Source organism: Agelaius phoeniceus, chromosome 5 (assembly GCF_051311805.1).
Source record: "Agelaius phoeniceus isolate bAgePho1 chromosome 5, bAgePho1.hap1, whole genome shotgun sequence".
NCBI classification, from domain to species: domain Eukaryota; kingdom Metazoa; phylum Chordata; class Aves; order Passeriformes; family Icteridae; genus Agelaius; species Agelaius phoeniceus.
In genome coordinates, this window is record NC_135269.1 from 69,485,860 (window position 1) to 69,504,220 (window position 18,361).

The 18,361-nt window shown below is 47.8% G+C and overlaps 1 protein-coding gene across 1 annotated transcript in view; it reads right to left on the reverse strand.

Moving 5' to 3' along the window:
• Positions 1–1,050: 1,050 nt before the first annotated feature.
• Positions 1,051–18,361, reverse strand: part of LOC129119794 (store-operated calcium entry regulator STIMATE-like) — a 36,459-nt gene continuing 19,148 nt past the window's right edge. Inside the window, exons 5-8 of the mRNA XM_054631983.2 lie at positions 10,645–10,757; positions 9,502–9,585; positions 8,393–8,509; positions 1,051–1,679 (exon numbers count right to left, since the gene is read on the reverse strand). Coding sequence (XP_054487958.2) covers positions 1,566–1,679; positions 8,393–8,509; positions 9,502–9,585; positions 10,645–10,757 — 428 coding nt within the window. The 3' untranslated portion in view covers positions 1,051–1,565. The remainder of the gene's footprint in view (positions 1,680–8,392; positions 8,510–9,501; positions 9,586–10,644; positions 10,758–18,361) is intronic.

Here is an 18,361-nt window from a genome sequence, read left to right on the forward strand (position 1 = left end):
ACAGTTTAAAGCTGCACAGCTGCAAGTGTAGCCAAGCGTGTCTTGTTCACTGAGGGGCATCCCAGACTTTGATTTGCATCTAAGGCTTCAAACCACTTTGAAGTCAGGAGAAAAACAACAAACCAAACCCCAAAAAAAAGCCCCACCAAATATCTTCTCATGCTCAGCCTTCACATCTAAATCCATCCAAGTTAGAAAATCCAAATCCTTTAATTTTTACTCCTTAATAAGGGCTGCTTTCTTGGGGAAAAATACAAGGGAAAAAGTGAAAATAAAAGAACATTCCCACCCATCACTTAAGGGGAGTTGTCTTGCAAGAAGCAAAGGCTGTCTAAGGCTCCATGAGGGAGAGCAGCCCAGTGGATCCCTGCTCCAAGGACTATCCCCCCATTTGGACTCTGGCTGGGTCCCTCCACAGCTGTGTCTCTGCATCCAGCCTGGGAGAGGGGTGGTGCAGCTGCTCTGTGCTCCCTCTCTCCCCAGGACAGCTGCAAAGTGTTTTGCATTTTTGTGTTTATGGACAAATACAGCTTGCTAAGAGGAAGGCAAACAGGGCAAAGCCCTGCACTTCACACTTGGAGCAGAAAGTGCCAGTCCTGGGGTGAGCCGGGGTCTTTTCCAGCAGCTGCACCACCCCAGGTCCTTCCTTACCCCCAACACAGGGCTGGCTAATGGGGCTTCAGACACAGCTTGAATCAGATCCTGCAGACATTTCAGCTGTTTATTTTAAACTGAGGAAAAGGGGAGTTGTCAGCTTCCAGTAAACACTCCCTTGTAAGGTGCTGACTGGGATCCATCTCTGAGTCTGCTCTGGAGCCCAGCACAGGCTGGGGCTGCAGCATCAGGGCTTTGCATTGAAGCAGCTCCTGCAACTCAAACCAACCTCTGTGGCTCAAGTTCTTCATCTTTAGGTTTACCAGAGCAGCCCTGCTGCAAAAACAGACTCTTCCCTGGTCAGGAAAGATTTCAGCAGCTCCCCTTCCTCCCTTTCACAGCATTGGGGTTGTGCAGAACATTAAGCACATGAAGGCATTTAATCTATGAAGCAATTTTAGGTCAAAGATTTATTGGATTCCTTATAAAACAGTAAAAAGAATCAGATCCACTGGGACAAGCTTCCCAATTCAAGCCATTTAAATACATATTGCAAACCAATTCTTTTGAGCATTGTGCATATAAAAGTGTCACAGTTCAGGTACTACAGAATAGAGCTTTTTTCCTTTCTTTTTCTATTAAAAAACCAGACAATATTTTCATTTCAGTCTCTAACCCTGAAAAAAGAAAAAAAAAAGTCACACCCAGTTGTCCAGCCAGGGAAAATCCATCCCTGTATCCCCAACCTCAACGTGCCTGCGTGTGGGGCAGACAGGTAAAGCAGATACTGCTCAAGCCTGTACAGGATGCACAGACAGCATCCACAATTGCAGGATAGCTCTAAGATGAGGCAGGCAAAAGGATCTCTGTAGATCCACAAGGGTCACCCAGCTTTCCCCACCCTGCCCTTCCTTGGCCAGCTCAAGGATCACAGTGCTGCTCCTTCCTCCACCTCCACTGTCCTGCTGCTCTCAGATGACCACTTGGTAGCTGGGCTGCTTCATCTTCTGGCTGGTTCCCCAGAGCCCTGGAATATCCTGGTCGCTTTCAGACTGATCAAAATCCATGTCTGGAGACAGCAATACCTGGAAAGGAGAACAGACAGATGCTGATGGAGTCAAAGGTCTCAGAGCTTCTCAATTCTGCTTGCTGAACGAGTCAGACATTCCTACAGAGGGGTCTGCTGCCAGATCCAATCCTCTCTGGTGTGCTGGTGTTCACAGGGGTCCCAGGATGAGGGAAGAGATGAGAATGTTGACTCCATGTTTCAGAAGGCTGATTTATTATTTTATGATATATATTATATTAAAACTATACTAAAAGAATAGAAGAAAGGATTTAATCAGAATGCTAGCTAAGAATAGAATAGGAAAGAATGATAACAAAGGCTTGTGACTGACCAAGACAGTCCAGACAGCTGGGCTGTGATTGGCCATTAATTAGAAACAACTCTATGAGACCAATCCCAGCTGCACCTGTTGCATTCCACAGCAGCAGATAACCATTGGTTACACTTTGTTCCTGAGGCCTCTCAGCTTCTCAGGGGAAAAAATCCCAAGGAAAGGATTTTTCAGAAAATATCATGGCTACACTCTGGCAGATGGGTAAGGCCTCAAGGTCATCTAGACCATCTCTCCAACAACAGCCAAAGAGATTTGGGCACAGGCACCACAACAATCTGGTGTCCCAGCCCCTTCCTTGAGAGCAGAATGGGCAGCTGAAGGCTCTGACCCCATGGGACAGAACTCACACATGGATGTCCAGGCCTGGCTGAAGCCTCAGTGGAGATGCACAAAAACAAGGCCACATATTTTGGGGAACAGCTGCACCCCATGTAGACCTTTTCCCAGGCCCCCAGCTGCTTGTCACCTCCACAGCTCAGCCAGCAGGGCAAGCAGGGCTCCAGGCTCAGCCTCAGCCATGGAGCCAGCTCAGGAGCAGTGTCCTAGCCTGGCAGCACCTCATTTCCACTGGCACAGCAGCTCCTGGCTCAGGCTGAGTTGTGGGAGCCAAAGCACAGCACTGACACCTCTCACTGGTGTTTGAGGTAAAAAAAAAACTTTTTTTTTTTTTTTTTGTTTGCTGGAGGACCCAAAGGAGCCCCTACACCCTCAGCAGTTAACTCCACACCTGAGGCTACCCCAGCCCCTCCATCCTCCTCACAGTCAGGCACCCAAAGAACAGCAGCAGAGTGGATTATGCTCTCTTGTTGTCCCCCTCATTGGTCTCAAGGAATTTTTTTTTGGTTCAGGACACACACTGGCAAGCTCTGAACTGTTGCAAGATGCAGACAGAGCCACATGTGGGCATTTTTCAGCCACATCCTCTGGAAGAGGAAAAAGGCTGGATTTTATCAAGGAGATGGCTGGCATTGGGTTTCAGCAGAAGAGCTGAAACCCAATTCTAGCCAGCCAGCAGTGTGCATGGATAATTGTCATGGCTGGGCAGGTTGCAATCATTGAATCCTCAAGGTTGGAAAAGACCTCCTAGGCTGAGTCCCACCATTAACTCAGCACTGCCAGGCTCACCAGTAAACCTAAATGCCCCTGAGCACCACATCTACATGCTTCTTCAACACTTCTAGGGATGGTGATTCCACCATTTCTCTGGGCAGCCTGTGCCAGTGCCTGACCACCCTTTCAGTAAAGAATTTTTCCTTAATATCCAATCCAAACCTCCTCTGGTGCAACTTGGGGCCGTTCCCTTCTGTCCTGTTCTTGTTACCTGGGAGAAGAGACCTGGCTACAATCTCCTTTCAGGGAGCTTTAGAGAGGAACAAGGTCACCCCTGAGCCTCCTTTTCTCCTGCATGCCCAGTTCCCTCAGCTGCTCCTCATCAGACCAGGCTCTTTGCTCAACCCCATCCCACCCTATCTCTTCAAACACCCACATTTGAGCAAGGGAAGCTGCATTGTCACCATGAAATCTCCCTGTGCCTGACTCGGCAGCCTTCTAGCTCCAAGACCCAAGTCAAGGAATGGACTTTCATGGACTTTCAGCCCAGTGCTCACCCACAGACCATTCCCAACAGAGCTCAGGATCCCTTGGGCAAAACCAGGAGCAGGGGGAATCACTCCTATCTCTGTCTCCATACACAGCTGTGAATTAACATGCCCTCCACTTGTCAGCACTCAGGCAGCACCACAGGGCCAGTCACCACAGCAACAAAACCACCAAACAGGAAAAACACAACTCCAGTGAGTCAGTGACTTCAAAGCAGCAGCAGAGCCGCAGGGGAAGATTTCCTGCTCCCCACCCTCACACACACCCCAGCCCCTCCATCCTCCTCCTCCTCACAGTCAGACACCCAAAGAACAGCAGCAGAGTGGATTAAGCTCTCTTGTTGTCCCCCTCATTGGTCTCAAGGAATTTTTTTTTGGTTCAGGACACACACTGGCAAGCTTCCATCTCTCTCACGTGAAGATTTCCTCTGTTCATCACATTAATATCGTGATGCTGTTGGACCTGAAGAAATGTGTAATTACTCACAGGCAGCACTGTGAACTCACTGAGCTCTGACAGGCAGGTTGTGGGGCCTGCTGAACTGGTGATTTGGGTGGATTTGAGCTGAAAACTCAAATCCCCAAGCAGGGATGGTGACAGTGCTGTGCATCCAGACCCACCCAGGCTGCCACCTGCCCACCACACACTGCACAGAATTCACAGAAGAGACCTTCAAGATCATCAAGTCCAACCCACGCCCCAACACCTCACTTGCAGGAAGCTACACCAGCAACAGTCCCCCAGAACCTTTCCACAATCCCCCAGGAAGCAGCACCACGAGAGAGCCCCTCATTGCCAAGACAGCCAAGGACACACCCTCAGATATCATCTGCAAGCCCAACTCCAATTTGGGAGTTTTCAGAACAGCTTGGACAAGGCTCTTTCCCTGCAGGTGCATCCAGGTCAGGGTCACAGAGGGTTGGTGACACAGCTAGGACATGGTTTCCCATCCTGGGACAATGTGCTGCTGTCTCACTCAGCAGCCCTCAAACACCTCACATTCCACAGAGGGATTTGCCACCAGTCAGGAGGACTGTGAGGTGGGACAGTTTCCTTCCAGAAGCATCTCCAGGTCCACCTCCATTTATCTTCCCTGTAATGACCTGGGACCTGAGCTCACCACGAGTTTGAGCTAATTAAAAATTTAAAAAAATAATCAAAAATAAAATTGTTTCTCAGCAAATCCAACTTGCTCTTGGACTTTCTAAGTGTCTCAATATAAGTAAGCAGCACCATATTGGTGTCTAGCAGCATCTTCATCTAAAGAGTGCCAAAATACAGAGTTCATCTGCCAAAATACAGAGTTCCTTATGAAGGGAATTAGGACAGGTGCTGAACTCCATCCTGACCTCATGCAGTATATTAACTTTCCTTGTAGCCTCTAATTTCACCTTAATTTTTCTAACAAGTACCACTGTTAGTGGACTTTTGCTTTAAGGGTTGTCTCTAAAAATGTAAGCCTTCGGGAAAGGAACAGAAACTCATCCACCTCCCTGGGGAAAAGAAAAACAACTGAAAAAAGATCAAATAAAACATTATTAAAACTGACTTGTTTTCCTGAGTGGAGGAAACAAAGAAATCACTGATAAGATCTAAAGTTCATGGGAGTTACAAGGGCAAGGGAAAAGAGCCTTGGGTCAAGGGCAGGACACATACAAAGCAAAAATAAGGGCCTTGCAGATGAAATAATTTCCCCAGGCTGAACAGCAAACTGGCATTCAAGAGATCCTTTTCTATCCCAGAAGAGGAGAAAAAAAATTACTGCATGAACATTTACAAGGCAGGGCAGGAGACTGAAACAACACAAAGCTTAAGACTGATGTGGAAGGAAAGAAGGATGAAATTCTTCCAACCAGAAGAGGGAGTTTGTCCCTTTCAGGGATTCAGTGCAAAAGAAGTAGCAAGAGCTCATCCTCTGGTTCACCAAAGGATGAGCCAGTGCCTGTGCCACCCTTTCAGTAAATAAATTTTCTTTAATAGCCAACCTAAACCTCCTCTGGTGCAAGTTGGGGCCGTTCCCTTTAGTTCTGTTCTTGTTACCTGGGAGAAGAGACTGATCCTCACCTGGCTACAGCCTCCTCCAGGAGGCTACAATCCTCCTCCAGGATTGCTGCTGCTGCTGGGTTTCCTCTGGCTGCCCAGCTGCTCCACCAAGCCAAGGGCAGAGCTGAGCTTTCCTGCTGCCCTGGGGAAAGCACAGAGCGTGGGCTTCTAAAAGGTGAACTCCAGCCCACTCTATCTCTGCCCCTCCCTCTCCAGACACAAACTGCTGGTTCATGTGACAGTAATGACACTGCCTTGGTGAGATAGGCAGAGGTTTGAAATTGAAGCCAGCAGTGAGCTGGGAGCTGGTGGCGCCTGCAGCGAGACAGTCCCGATGAACGCTGATAAACCTGGGGTACACATCAGCTCTGCTCAGCCCCCCTTCCTCCTCCCCTGGGCTGAAACTCCCCCACTTGAACAGCTGATTAGCAGCAACAAGCCCAGCAAATGCTCATTTGCTGCTTCTGAGCCTAAATTCCAGTCAATGCAGCTGCAGGGCTCAGCCAGTCAACATGATCCGTAGTTCACAGCTCAAGAGGCTGACACCTGAAGCAGGAGCTTAAGGCTATTCCTCAAGGCCCAGTGCCAAGAAAGAGCTGGAAAACAGGTCACCCACTTCTGTATTTCTTCATAAACTTCCTTCTCTGCCCAAAATATTTGTTGCCCAGAGGCACAGGAACGTGTCTGAGCATGAAGGAGGCAATGCCTGCAGACTGCTGTGAGGAGAAACCAGTCCCCTTGGTAGTGCAGGGATGGATCAGAGGTTTCAGGATGAACAGATGACCTGCACATTGTTGAATTCTTGCTGAAGTCTGCAGAGAAAAGCAGTCAGGTCCTTGGAAGGTGAGAGAAACCTTTGACAGAAAGTGGCAGATTGTGGGGATTGTTTCCACTACTTGAAATCTCCTGCCTGTTGACCTGCCAGAAGAGGCTTTCTTAGCATCTGGAAATTAGCATCTAATATTCCTTCCAGTTATCCATTTCACAATAAATATTTTACAGTGAACACTGCAGTGAAGCTTTCATTTGGCAAAGATAAAAAACAAGCTTTGGAGCTAAGGCTGTGTGTGTTTTATGCTGCTGGACAGGCTCACGTTACCAGAGGACTGAAAGAACCACTCACCAGTTAACAATAAGTTGGGAATAAGTGATTTCAGTGGAAAATGAAAGGTCATTGATGTTCTTTAGTCTCTATACACTTGGTAGGAGGCAAGAACAGGCTTCTACTCCCACATTGAAATGAGAGTTTAACCACAGACTTTAAATACAGTAGAACAGGACATGGGAAAACAGTTTGTGCTCCTGCTGCCCCAAGAGCAAAGGCAGGTCGTGGACTGTAAATTCCATTTTTTACAGCTCTGAAGAGGACATCACAACACTTCCCTCGCTCACAAGGGAAAATATGTTCAGGATTGATCCTCACAGCCCCTCATGCTGTCCCAGAGATCTCCCAGAGACTTGCAGTGTTTGGAGCAAGGCACAGGTGCAGCTCCACCTCCATGGTGCAGCAGTTCCTGTGACACCATCTGTGACACATCCATGGCCCAGCACCCTCTGTGAGCCTGGATGCTGCCAGGTCTGGTTCCAGAAGCTGTGAAGGAGGTCCTGGTCCCAAACAGAGATGTCACCTCCTCAGCTCTGCTCCTGAGCTGCTGTAATTCTGACAGAGTTGGGGCCTCCAGAAGCACATCCAGGGAGCAGGGCAGGGCTTGGCCAGCAGGGACCTCCCCAGAGCTGTTCATCCAGAGGCAGGGCCAGCAGGAGGGACCCTCTTGTCCCAACAGCTGCTCCCATCTGCCTGCCCTCCCTGCCCCTCTGACACTGCACCCCTGGGACCCAAACACCCCCTGTTAAAGCATTCCCAGCTCTGTGGGTGCTGCAGTGTCACCAGTGATGGGCCATCCCATCCATCAGCACAAGAGCTGAGTTACTCCTTATGAAAGGACTCTCAGAGAGCAAGAGCTATTTCTGTTCATCCCAAATTCCTCAGCAGGAGCTCCTCCAGCAGCCGGGCTGGGATTGCCAGAAATTATCTTATCTTGGTGAGTCTCAGCAGTGGGCTGCAGGATATCAGCAGCTGTGCACAGAACACACTGGAACCAGGCCTGGGTGCCAGGAGAAGGAAAGGAATTCCTCCCAGGGACCAAGAGTGTGGACTCTGCCCAAAGGTCAGTGGGAAGTAGACACCACCTACCCAACAAACCCCACGTGATTAAGAAGAACAAAGTCATCTCAAAGTCTGCTGGAACTGCAGCATTTCCTCCCCCACCATAACTTCCAACTGTCAGGCTCAGACTACACAAAACACAGCCTCCTCCAGCTAAGGGACAATAATCTGGTTGAAAAAATACCAAATGCTGACAAAAATAGGATTCCCAGCTAAGCCTTGTCCTCTAAAAGGGATGCTAATAATTACAGAGAGGAAAGTAAGCTCTAACCAGCCAAAATTAATTACAATTAAATATAGCAAAGCTCAGAGGGACATTTATAGCCTGCACACACAGATCAGTGCAGAAGGCAGCTCATCCCCCCAGGACATTGTCATCACCCAGGGCAGTATTTCAGCAACGTTTCCTGAGCTTTGCTCATGGTTAGAGTGAGTTTGACTTTGCAGGGTGATCACCCACATCCATGAAGAACCACCCCAGGTCCAGGCAATGTGATGTCCTGTCACAGGGCTGTGGTAAAACACACAGACCATCCCACAGTTCTGCATCTTGGTCTGAAACCCAAGTTTGCATCCCTGGTCTTACCTGAGATTCCTCAGTCCTCCTGGCCCGAGGGGTTTCTGTGGATCCATTGATGTCTAGGGCATCCTTCTGCTTGTATTTCCTCATGATCAAGCTGTCCACAACCCAGAACATAATGGCCTTGGGGGGAAAGAACATCAACATCAACAGATTGCAGAGGCCAAAATGCAGAGTCAATCAATCACAGGTGTTTCTTCTCCTCTTGGGTTCTCCAGACATCCAGCCTTCATCAACCTCACATCCAAACCAGCCCTGCATCAATTGTGTCCATGGGGATTGGATGAGTCCAATTCCTTAAGTCCCTTCTTACACAAGCCCTATTGGTTCCAGATTAAATAAAATCACAATAGGCTGAGTTTCCACCAGAACATAACCCCTGAGCCAAGCTCCATCCAAAGCTCATCTGCCTGAACCAGTCCCTGGTCAGCTCTCTGAGGACCAGAATTTTCTTTCCAATGTGGAAATGCAGCTTGGGATGGTGGAGAGAGGCAGACCAATCCAGCTTTGCCAGTGCTGCATCCATTGAAATGTGCCTGGGATGAGCTGAAAGCTCAAAGCTCAACTCCCTTCTTGCCCAGGGAGCATCTGAGTGTTACCACCTTGTTCCCACTTCCCACCTTAGCAGGAACTGGGCAGCAGCTCAGGGATTACCCAGAATCAGGGGAACCAGGAAAGTTGAGCTGAGCTTTCAAGAGGTTTTGTCAAACAAGTTTTGAGAAGAACAACAGTTCTGGGTAACCCTGAGCACCTTGTCTTGCTGTAATACAATCTGACATCCAGCCAAATGACTCAACTGCAAGCTCACAAGCCATCCTATGGGACATTAAAGTGTTTTGGGCATCCCCATGCTGTTGAGATGAGCTCTCACCTAAGGAGACCCAGCTTTATTCCAAGAAGTGAAGAGTCAGCCCCACAGCAGCTCAGAGAAAGGGACAGAAATTGGAACCAGAGGCTGTGGCAGTGACAGATTTGTGACTGACAGATTTCTTTGCACACCCCTCCACCCTGTCCCAGCACTTTGAGGCTGCCCCCAGCCAGTCCCTGTGCCCTCCCATGAGGGTGCACTGAAATCTCCAAACCACCCACCCAGCACTTGCAGGGGCACCACTTACATTGACTATGAAAGGCACAACAAACATCACCAGGACGAGCTCCAGCTGAGGGTTTGGGATGTAACCCAGCAGGATCTGCTGAAGCTGCAGAGGAAAAAACATTTAGAACACTTTAACATTATTTAGAACACTTTAAGCATTATTTGAACAGCTCTGTTGCAAGATCTTTGATGAAACCTGCTTGTCCTCTTACATGAGCAGCCAGAGCCCTGCAGCCTGTGCTTCAACCCAGCTCTTGAAAGATGACACAGGATATTCCCTTAGCCCAGCTGCCAAACACATGATTTTGTACAGAAACAAGACTCTCAGTGTAACTATCCATGACAACAACTGGTGGGACTTCCCTTGGCTCCCTGGAGCTCATCTGCAGAACAAGGACAGGCAGTAATCATGGAGAGGAGTCCAGCAGCTTCTCTGGATCTGCACTGGTGCTGCTGGAGAAGTTCACATCCAAGTGTGAGCACTGTGGGCTACTGGGTTTGAAGGACAACCCTTGAAGAGATAAATGCTCCCAGATTGCTGGAGATAACTCCTCAGTCAAGTTACACACAGTGCCTGGCACCTCAGAGCCTGCTGGAAGAGGACTCCAAGCTCTCAGAATTAGATTTTTATACCCATCACACCTACCTGCCAACAGGTAAGTGGCTAAAAGCCCCACAGGTTATTATTATTTTTATTTTTTTTAAAGATAAACTTCTGATCAACACAATTAACACTGCTGGCATACAGAAGCAGCTGAGCAGGAAAAGACAACACACATGTAGCACTTCTCAAATTAATCTCTAATCCCCCAGTTTAAGCAGAGAATCACGAAACACCTACATGGACTGACTTGACAGAATAACATAGAAATCCTCTGGCAGAACTGAAGGAACTCAGCTGCCAGCCCAGCCCATTTTAGCCTTCCAAGAATGGGAAAGAAAATTAAAACATCATCTTATTCCATTAGCTTTTGACCAGCAAGAGAATGCACCAGAAGCCAAACAATTATAAAAGTCATGTTTCCCAAAATTTAAGTAATATCTAATGATTACAGAGTGATGTCAATAAGTGTGAGGATTAAAGGCTTTCAATAATGGGAACCATGAATCAGGCAAAGCAAAAAGAAACCACAACAGCTACAGCTAGAAAAACACTGCTTACCTTAGTCCAACCAGGGATAAGCAGGACAAGGCTAATCACAGTCTTCTCAAAAACCATTATCAGCAAATAGAGGATACACTGGCCAATCCAGGCAGCAGCTTGTGGAGGGTCACCTGGAAAAACAGAATATTAAATCTGGGACAGAGGACAGGAGGAGACAGAAAAGTTGCCTCGTGCTTGATACTGACCCTCTTCTCTATAAGGACCAGTCAGTACCTGCACACTCTTCTATAAAATAAAGTAAATGCAAACAAATAATTAAAAATATAATCTGCAATGTGCTCCCTGCCAATCCTTACTCACACAGTTACCAGAAACAGTTTGAAAATGTCAAGTCACCATTTTCACTATAAGCAGCATAACTTGTCAGGCCTGAACAGAGTTATTTCATTGTGCTGATGAAGTGAAGGGCTGGTTATGTGATCCTGTCTGAGCAAGAGACAGGGGCTCCATCGCCCCAGCTTTTAAAGCAATTCACTCAAAAAGAATCAATGCTAATTAAATATGAATGTTTCCAACGGGGCACTCACCAAGAAATAAGGAAAAGCATATTTGTACTGCTAACAACAATAATGGTTCTGTATCTATTTCATGTGCTTGCTTCAGCCCTCTGTGAGCACCCTGCCAGCTGGTTATCACCTCCCCTGGCTCACCAGAATATCTCAGCTCTGCAAAACTGAGCTACTCTATCTGGCTCAGGAAAGCTGCAGCATTTCCTCTTACCACTCAAAGACAAAGATAACCCCTGGCAGCACTTGTTCCCAGCACAATCTGCCCGGAATTTGGGATTCCATCAGTGCAAGGGAGCCTGTGCAGTTGGCACTGACAGATGCCAACACTTGGTGTGGTCAGATGGCAGCAGGCTGAGAGACTTTTGACCACTTTTCCCCACTTTTCAGCACAATTCCGTCAAGATGTGGCAGGGGAAAACAACACCAGCAGTCTGCAGAGGCACATTTATCCACACCAGTAAAAACCTCTGGCCACCAAAACCAGCAGCACATGCTGGGATTTGGTAAGAGCTGGTGCCCAACCAGCCCCAGCTCTGTGGGGATCAGCTTCCCAGGAAGTGCAACATGGGTTTTTAGGTATATTTGTCCTTGTTCTGCCATTTGTTAGCAACATACCTAAACACCTGCCTTGCTGCAAAGCTACAGCTACAAAGCAGAGGCATCCTGGTAGTGTCCAAGGTAGGGTCCCCTCATGCCCCAAATTCTTAATTGCTCAAGCCATGAGAAGGAAGCAAAGAAGAGGAGAGGGAAGGAGGGAAGCTGAGGGTGCAGGGGTGAGGAGAGCAAGCAGGGAGAGCCAAACCAGCAGGAACTGCACGGAGGGAAGGCAGGAAGAGGGAGTCAGGAAGGTTATGTGGAAGCACACCCAGCAGAGCCTGTGGAGATTTTGGAGAGAGGAATCTCTGCTCTCTGGCAGGCAACAGCTTAATGGGTGGTCTGGGAGGAGATGGGAGCAGTGTTGGAGCAGCTGGCAGCACAGGCTGGTGTCAGAGAGGCTCTGAGCCTCCTAAAAGCCTCTCCCATTAGATTAGGGTGCCTGGCCGCCTTTGGCACACACGTTGGGTCTAGTGAAGCTTTTTGCCCCTTACCCCAAAACAAACCAATTCTCCCAGGAAGCCCCACATTATCAGCACCCATCAGAGCTCTGAGTACAAACAAAAGAGGAAAACAAACACATCTGTTGTATCCTTCCTGCATTTGAACTCTTCGCCTTCTGCTGTGTGTTGTCAGCTGTGCTGTGTCCCCCGTGGAGGGACAGGACTGAAGCCACAGCACCCCTTGTGAGTTGGCTCTCTGTGACAGCACCTCCCTGTCAGCTCAGCTGGCCCAAAGAGCAGCAGCAGGACTGAGATCTCTCCCAAACACCTGCCCCCCTGCAGGGACAGGACACTGCCATTCCCCACCACAACCATGGCTCTGTGCTCTGCACTCCGTGCACAGCTCAGGGCAGGTTTTGGCTCACCAGGCCAAAGAAGAGAAAGGAGAAATTAATATTCTCCTTCACTCCTGTGAAAAATGCATGTATTTTATGATTGGCTTTTTGCAAATATTAAAATGAACATTATATGTGTTGTGTTAGAAAGTGATGCTATATTAATTCTCTTAAGTAGTGTGTTAAATATAGTTTTGGGTTATAACAAAATGTTAAAATAGAAACTATGCTATGTAGGATACTTTTTTTAAAGAAAGGACTCACAGTGAGATGTGAGCAGCCACAGGACCCCTGAATCTTTCAGAGAAAAAGAATTTATTGCCCTCTTATCAGAAGAAATGAACTTCTTCCCACCTCAAAGGTGCTGTTAGAATTTGGAGGAAGAAGGTGACACTGCCCAGACAGAATCCTGTGTTTGAATGGAATTTATGCATCGAATTTATCATGGATGAGGTGTATGAATATGCAACAGGCAATTGCTTTTAAAGGTTAACCCTCTGTTAACCTGGGTCTTTTTTCAGGCTCATGCTGCCCAGAAAAAGGTACCCGGACATCCGTAACTCTTTGTTTCTATTGTCTCATATTGTCCTAATTCAATTAGTCCAAATTGTTATTACTCTAATTGTATTACTATTTTAATGACCATTTTATTACTATTAAACTTTTAAAATTTTAAAAACACGTGATTGGCGTTTTTCCCAACTCCAAAGGATGCACCCACTGAATTCTGACTGCTCTCCTCCAGCAGCATTCCTAGTGCTCCCCACCACCAGCAAAACTTCCTTGGAGCAGCCCAAGAACCACTGAACACACAGACCCTAGGAAAGACAACCTGCTTCTTAACCCACCCTAGGCATGGACTTGCCTGGGTATTCAGGACTTCCACACCCAGCAGGGAGATTTTTTTAACTGTTATTATTTATTTATTGTTATTTTTTACTGCATCCTGACCTCCCAAGGACAGGAGGCTGCTCTGTACCAAAATGATTCAAGACAAAGGTGAAAGCAAAGCAGCAGCGTGGCCTTAAAGGCTGCAAAGGTGACTTAGAGACAAATGTGACTTAGAGCTCCCCTTAAGGGCAGCTCATTTCCACTTCCCCAGTGAATGCAGCTGTTCTGCTTCTCACCCCAGCAGCTGTGGAGACATCCAAGGAGCACTGATCCACCCCATCATCCACTAATCCACCACCTGCCCCCACGAATTCACTCAACTCTGACCAACACCAGGAATGCTCAAACCAACATTTTCTGGCACCTCATCAGGGAAGCCCTTGGTGTGGTCCCTAGACAAGCCCATATGACAGATTTGCCCCATCTCCTTCCACAGTAGGGAAATGTAGGGGGATAGAACATAAGTAAATAAAGGTGGTATAGAAAGTAATCTTACCCCCTAAAGAGTTGCAGCTGGGTTAATTATTAAAGATTAGGAACAGGCTTAATTTTAACAGGCCACAGCTGTAGCCAATAAGAAGAAGAGTGTTATAAAAGAGTGGATTGGGTGGTTAAGGGAACTGGAGTCAGTTGGCTGCTGTGAGGACAAGGAAGAGCCAGTGCCTGGAGGAGCTGCCTACAAGAAACATCCAGGAGGCATGAAACTAGCAATATGGAACCCTTGCAATGTAGTGACAATAAAACTCTTGCACCATAATGACAACAGGGAAAGGCTGGAAGTCTGGAGCTGAGCTCATGTAAGAGCTGCCTTCCTACAGAAAGCTGGTGAGAGGCATCCCTGATCCAGCCTGATGTCTTTGGTGGATCAAGAGCTGCTCTGATCTGTGGGTGGGAAAGGATTCTCCTTACAGGAAGGGTTTCTATACATAAATCTTCAGCAGAGCCCACAAGACTTTCAGCCACACCATGGTGCCAACCAACAAAAAGTATTCTGCTACCTGGAGGCTAAAAAAAATTAGAATAAAACAGATGTCCTCCTCTTTCCTACAAGGAAAGGAAAACTCTGAACACAGCAGGGTGGGGAATTGGCCTGACTGACCTTTGCAGCCTCCACATCACACCTGCTGGGTGATTGTATGTATCATACTCCCTCTGAGCCTTTCCAGGTTCTTGTCCCTGGGTCTAGCTGGGAGGTGACCCAGGACATCTCAGCTCTACACATGGAGTCTATCACAAACCTCTCCCTCCAGCTCAGAGAACAGCCTCTGCCAAAACCTCCCTGCAGCCATCCCCCATCCTCACAGACATTAACATCCTGCTGGGATACACCCACTGAATCCTGACTGCTCTCCTCCAGCAGCATTCCTAGCGCTCCCCACCACCAGCAGAACTTCCTTGGAGCAGCCCAAGAACCCCTGGAGCCCGTGGCAACCTCACAGAAATGTCTCAAACCCCAGTGGTGCTGGGGAGCGGAGCAGCAGTGCCTGAGGTGTTGGAGCTGTTAGCACACAACAGGATTAGTTTTAATCCAGGCTGCCTAATGCACCAAGCTGTCAGCACAGCCCACGTGTTACTGCCAGACAGCTTTATTTGTACTCTTCTGGGGACTGGTGGGCAGAGAGCAGGTAGGAAAAAAGCTCAATCACAGCCAAAGTGGAGGGTTCAGGGGGTTTGAGGTGAGGCAAGTGTCTGAAAGCAGTGGAAGTTGTACTGGGTGACAAGGTGGGGGTAGAGAAAGTCAATAAAAACTTTTTAGGAGATGCACAAATGGTACCTCCAAAACCAAGGGATCCAATTATCAGTGCCAAGTACAAAGGGTAGGAAATAGCAGAAAATTCTGAATTCTATGAAATGCTCAACTGGAGGGCAAAACCAGGTTTTTAGGGATGGGAATGTGATGCATCAGAACAGCCAGATGGGTCCAATGGACACCCCAGTCCCTCTCTGGCGTTTTCTGCACCTGAACTAAAATGACTGAACCATAGAATGGTGTGGGTTGGTGTCAGAGCCCAGGAAATTCCTCTGGCTGCCCTGGAGGACTTGAGCCCCTGCCCAGGGGGCTCAGAGACCTTGGCACAGAGCCCAAGACCCCTGTGCCTTTGATTTAGCCCTTGGAAAAAACAATTACCAACCTTAGTATGAAGAATTACAAGCCACAGAAGTTTAAGTAGAATGATAGTGAATTTATCACAGGGTGAAAAATAGAGTTTTGGGGTTTTTAGAATGGGGGTTCAGGGGGCAAGATTGAGAAATCTGGGCATGTCCAGCCTTTCTCCTTCTTCTTCTTGGCCTCCATCTTCTGCTGTGATGTTGGCACTTTTGGATTGGTTTAGAGTAGAAGTTCACTGTCTAACATAGGTGATAGGTATTGGGAAGTTATTGTAAATATTGTACATGTAGTTTTTAGTGTAAAAAGATAACACTGCCCTGGGGGCAGGCAGAGTGCCTCTGACTGTCCTGCTGAGCGGACCTCAGCTGGACAAGAGAAAGAATTTTATAGATAAGAAACAATAAACAACCTTGAGACTGAGAACTGAAGAATTCTGACTCCTTCTTGGACTGCTGGGCTGGGAAAAGAGACTTTCTAACACATCTTGGGGTCACTCTGACCAGCGAGAGTCCCGAGAGGTTGAAAGGGACCCCATGGGCAGGGACACCTCCCACTAGACCAGGTTGTTCAAAACCCATCCAGCCTGGCCTTGGACACTTCCAGGGATGGGGCATTCCCAGCTCCCCTGTCCCATTGCTGAAGCAGAGAGAAGCGAGTGCACAGTTGGAGTCTGTCCCCAGTGTGCAGTGTCACACCAGTGCTCTGCATCTTTGGTCCCTGTGGATATTCAAACTGCAGGGAGCAGTGTTGCTGTCAGCCAAATTCAGAGCAGAAGATGGAGGCCCAGAAGAAGGAGGAGAAAGGCTGGACACGCTTGGATTCTTCTGTCTTGCTCCTTGAACTTCTATGCTAAAAACTCTAAAAAATCTATTTTTCAATTTGTGGTAAGTTCACTATCATTCTACTTAAACTTTTGTGGCTTGTAATTCTTCATATTAAGGTTGGTAATTGTTTTTTCCAAGGGCTAAATCAAAGGCACAGGGGTCTTGGGCTCTGTGCCAAGGTCTCTGAGCCCCCTGGGCAGGGGCTCAAGTCCTCCAGGGCAGCCAGAGGAATTTCCTGGGCTCTGACACCAACCCACACCATTCTCTGGTTCAGTCAGGTGCAGAATGGTTTAGCTCAGGTGCAGAAAATGCCAGAGAGGGTCTGGGGTGGCCACTGGACCCATCTGGCTACTCTGATGCATCACATTCCCATCTCTGAAAACCTGGGTTTGCCTTCCAAGTGAACATTTCATACAAATCAGAGTTTACTGCTATTTCCTACCCTGTGATGGTGTTCACAGGGGTTCTTGAATTGGGGAAGAGATGAGGATCTGACTCCATGTTTCAGAAGGATGATTTATTATTTTATGATATATATGATATTAAAACTATACTAAAAGAATAGAAGAAAGGATTTCATCAGAAGACTAGCTAAGCTAAGAATAGAAAGGAATGATAACAAAGGTTTGTGGCTTGGACAGAGAGTCCAAGCCAGCTGGCTGTGATTGGCCATTAATTAGAAACAACCCCATGAGCCCAATCCCAGATGCACCTGTTGCATTCCACAGCAGCAGATAACCATTGGTTACATTTTGTTCCTGAGGCCTCTCAGCTTCTCAGGAGGAAAGCTCCTAAGGAAAGGATTTTTCATGAAAGATGTCTGTGACACTACCCTTTGTACTTGGCACTGATAATTGGATCCCTTGGTTTTGGAGGTACCATTTGAATATCTCCTAAGAAGTTTTTATTGACTTTTTCTGCCCCCACCTTGTCACCCAGTACAACTTCCACTGCTGTCAAACACTTGCCTCTCCTCAAACCCCTGATCACAGCAAGGGACCCAAGCACACACTCAGTCCCTGAGCAGGACCCTCAGCCCTCTCATTGCTTTTCCCCCCTGGCCCCAGGGATGGCAAAGCCCAACAGGCTGAGGACAGGCCAGCCCCTCAGGTTAGAGCTATTTCCAGCAGTATTTCCTCAGGCATTAGCAGCCAGCTCCCTTGGCTGCTCCAGGATGTGGGAATATTTGTGATGGAAATTTTGTACAGCATCACCGCGGGGCCAGAAGCAGCCTACACAGGTCCTCAGTTAAACTCAGCAGCTGGCACAGAGAACATTCTCCTACAACTAAATCTGACCAGCAGAGTTCAACAGGCCACTAAACAGACTTTGAAGGCCTCCAAGCAAGATGCCTTTCCATTTCCAGACACTGAACAAAGCATCAGGCTTAGCTAGCCAGTGACCACAGCCACAAGTCAACATCCAGATGGGCATCCAGAGGGACATTTTCCACTGAGAACACTTTTCCTCCCCCTCATTTCTTAATGCTCCTCTAGAAAAATTGACTTGCACGCTGCAGGAAGTCTCTCTCTCAATGCAAATTCATCACGTTTGCTTACTTAAAAGAAATAGTGGGGTATTTCTAAAGTAATGCTGGAGAATTGCTGAGGACAATTAAAATTGGCACTGCAGCCATACAAAGGTGTTCTCTAGGGAGCTGCTCATTGCCATGGGGAGGGAGAAGAGAGCTGGAGCAGTCTGGAGTGATGAGGCACAAAGTTCAGTCAGGCTTGATCTGCACACCCTGACTGGAGCCAGCACATCCCCTGCTCAGTCTGTCCCAGCCCAACAGCACCTCCAAGAACTTGGGCATCCATCTCCCACATTTTTTGAAGCTTAAACTCTGCCTTGTTCTCCTCCCTGTGATGGTTCCCTACAGGGACAGCTCCTATGACCTGCTACAGCAATGGTGCACTGGTGGAATTTCACAGAATCATCACAGAATGCT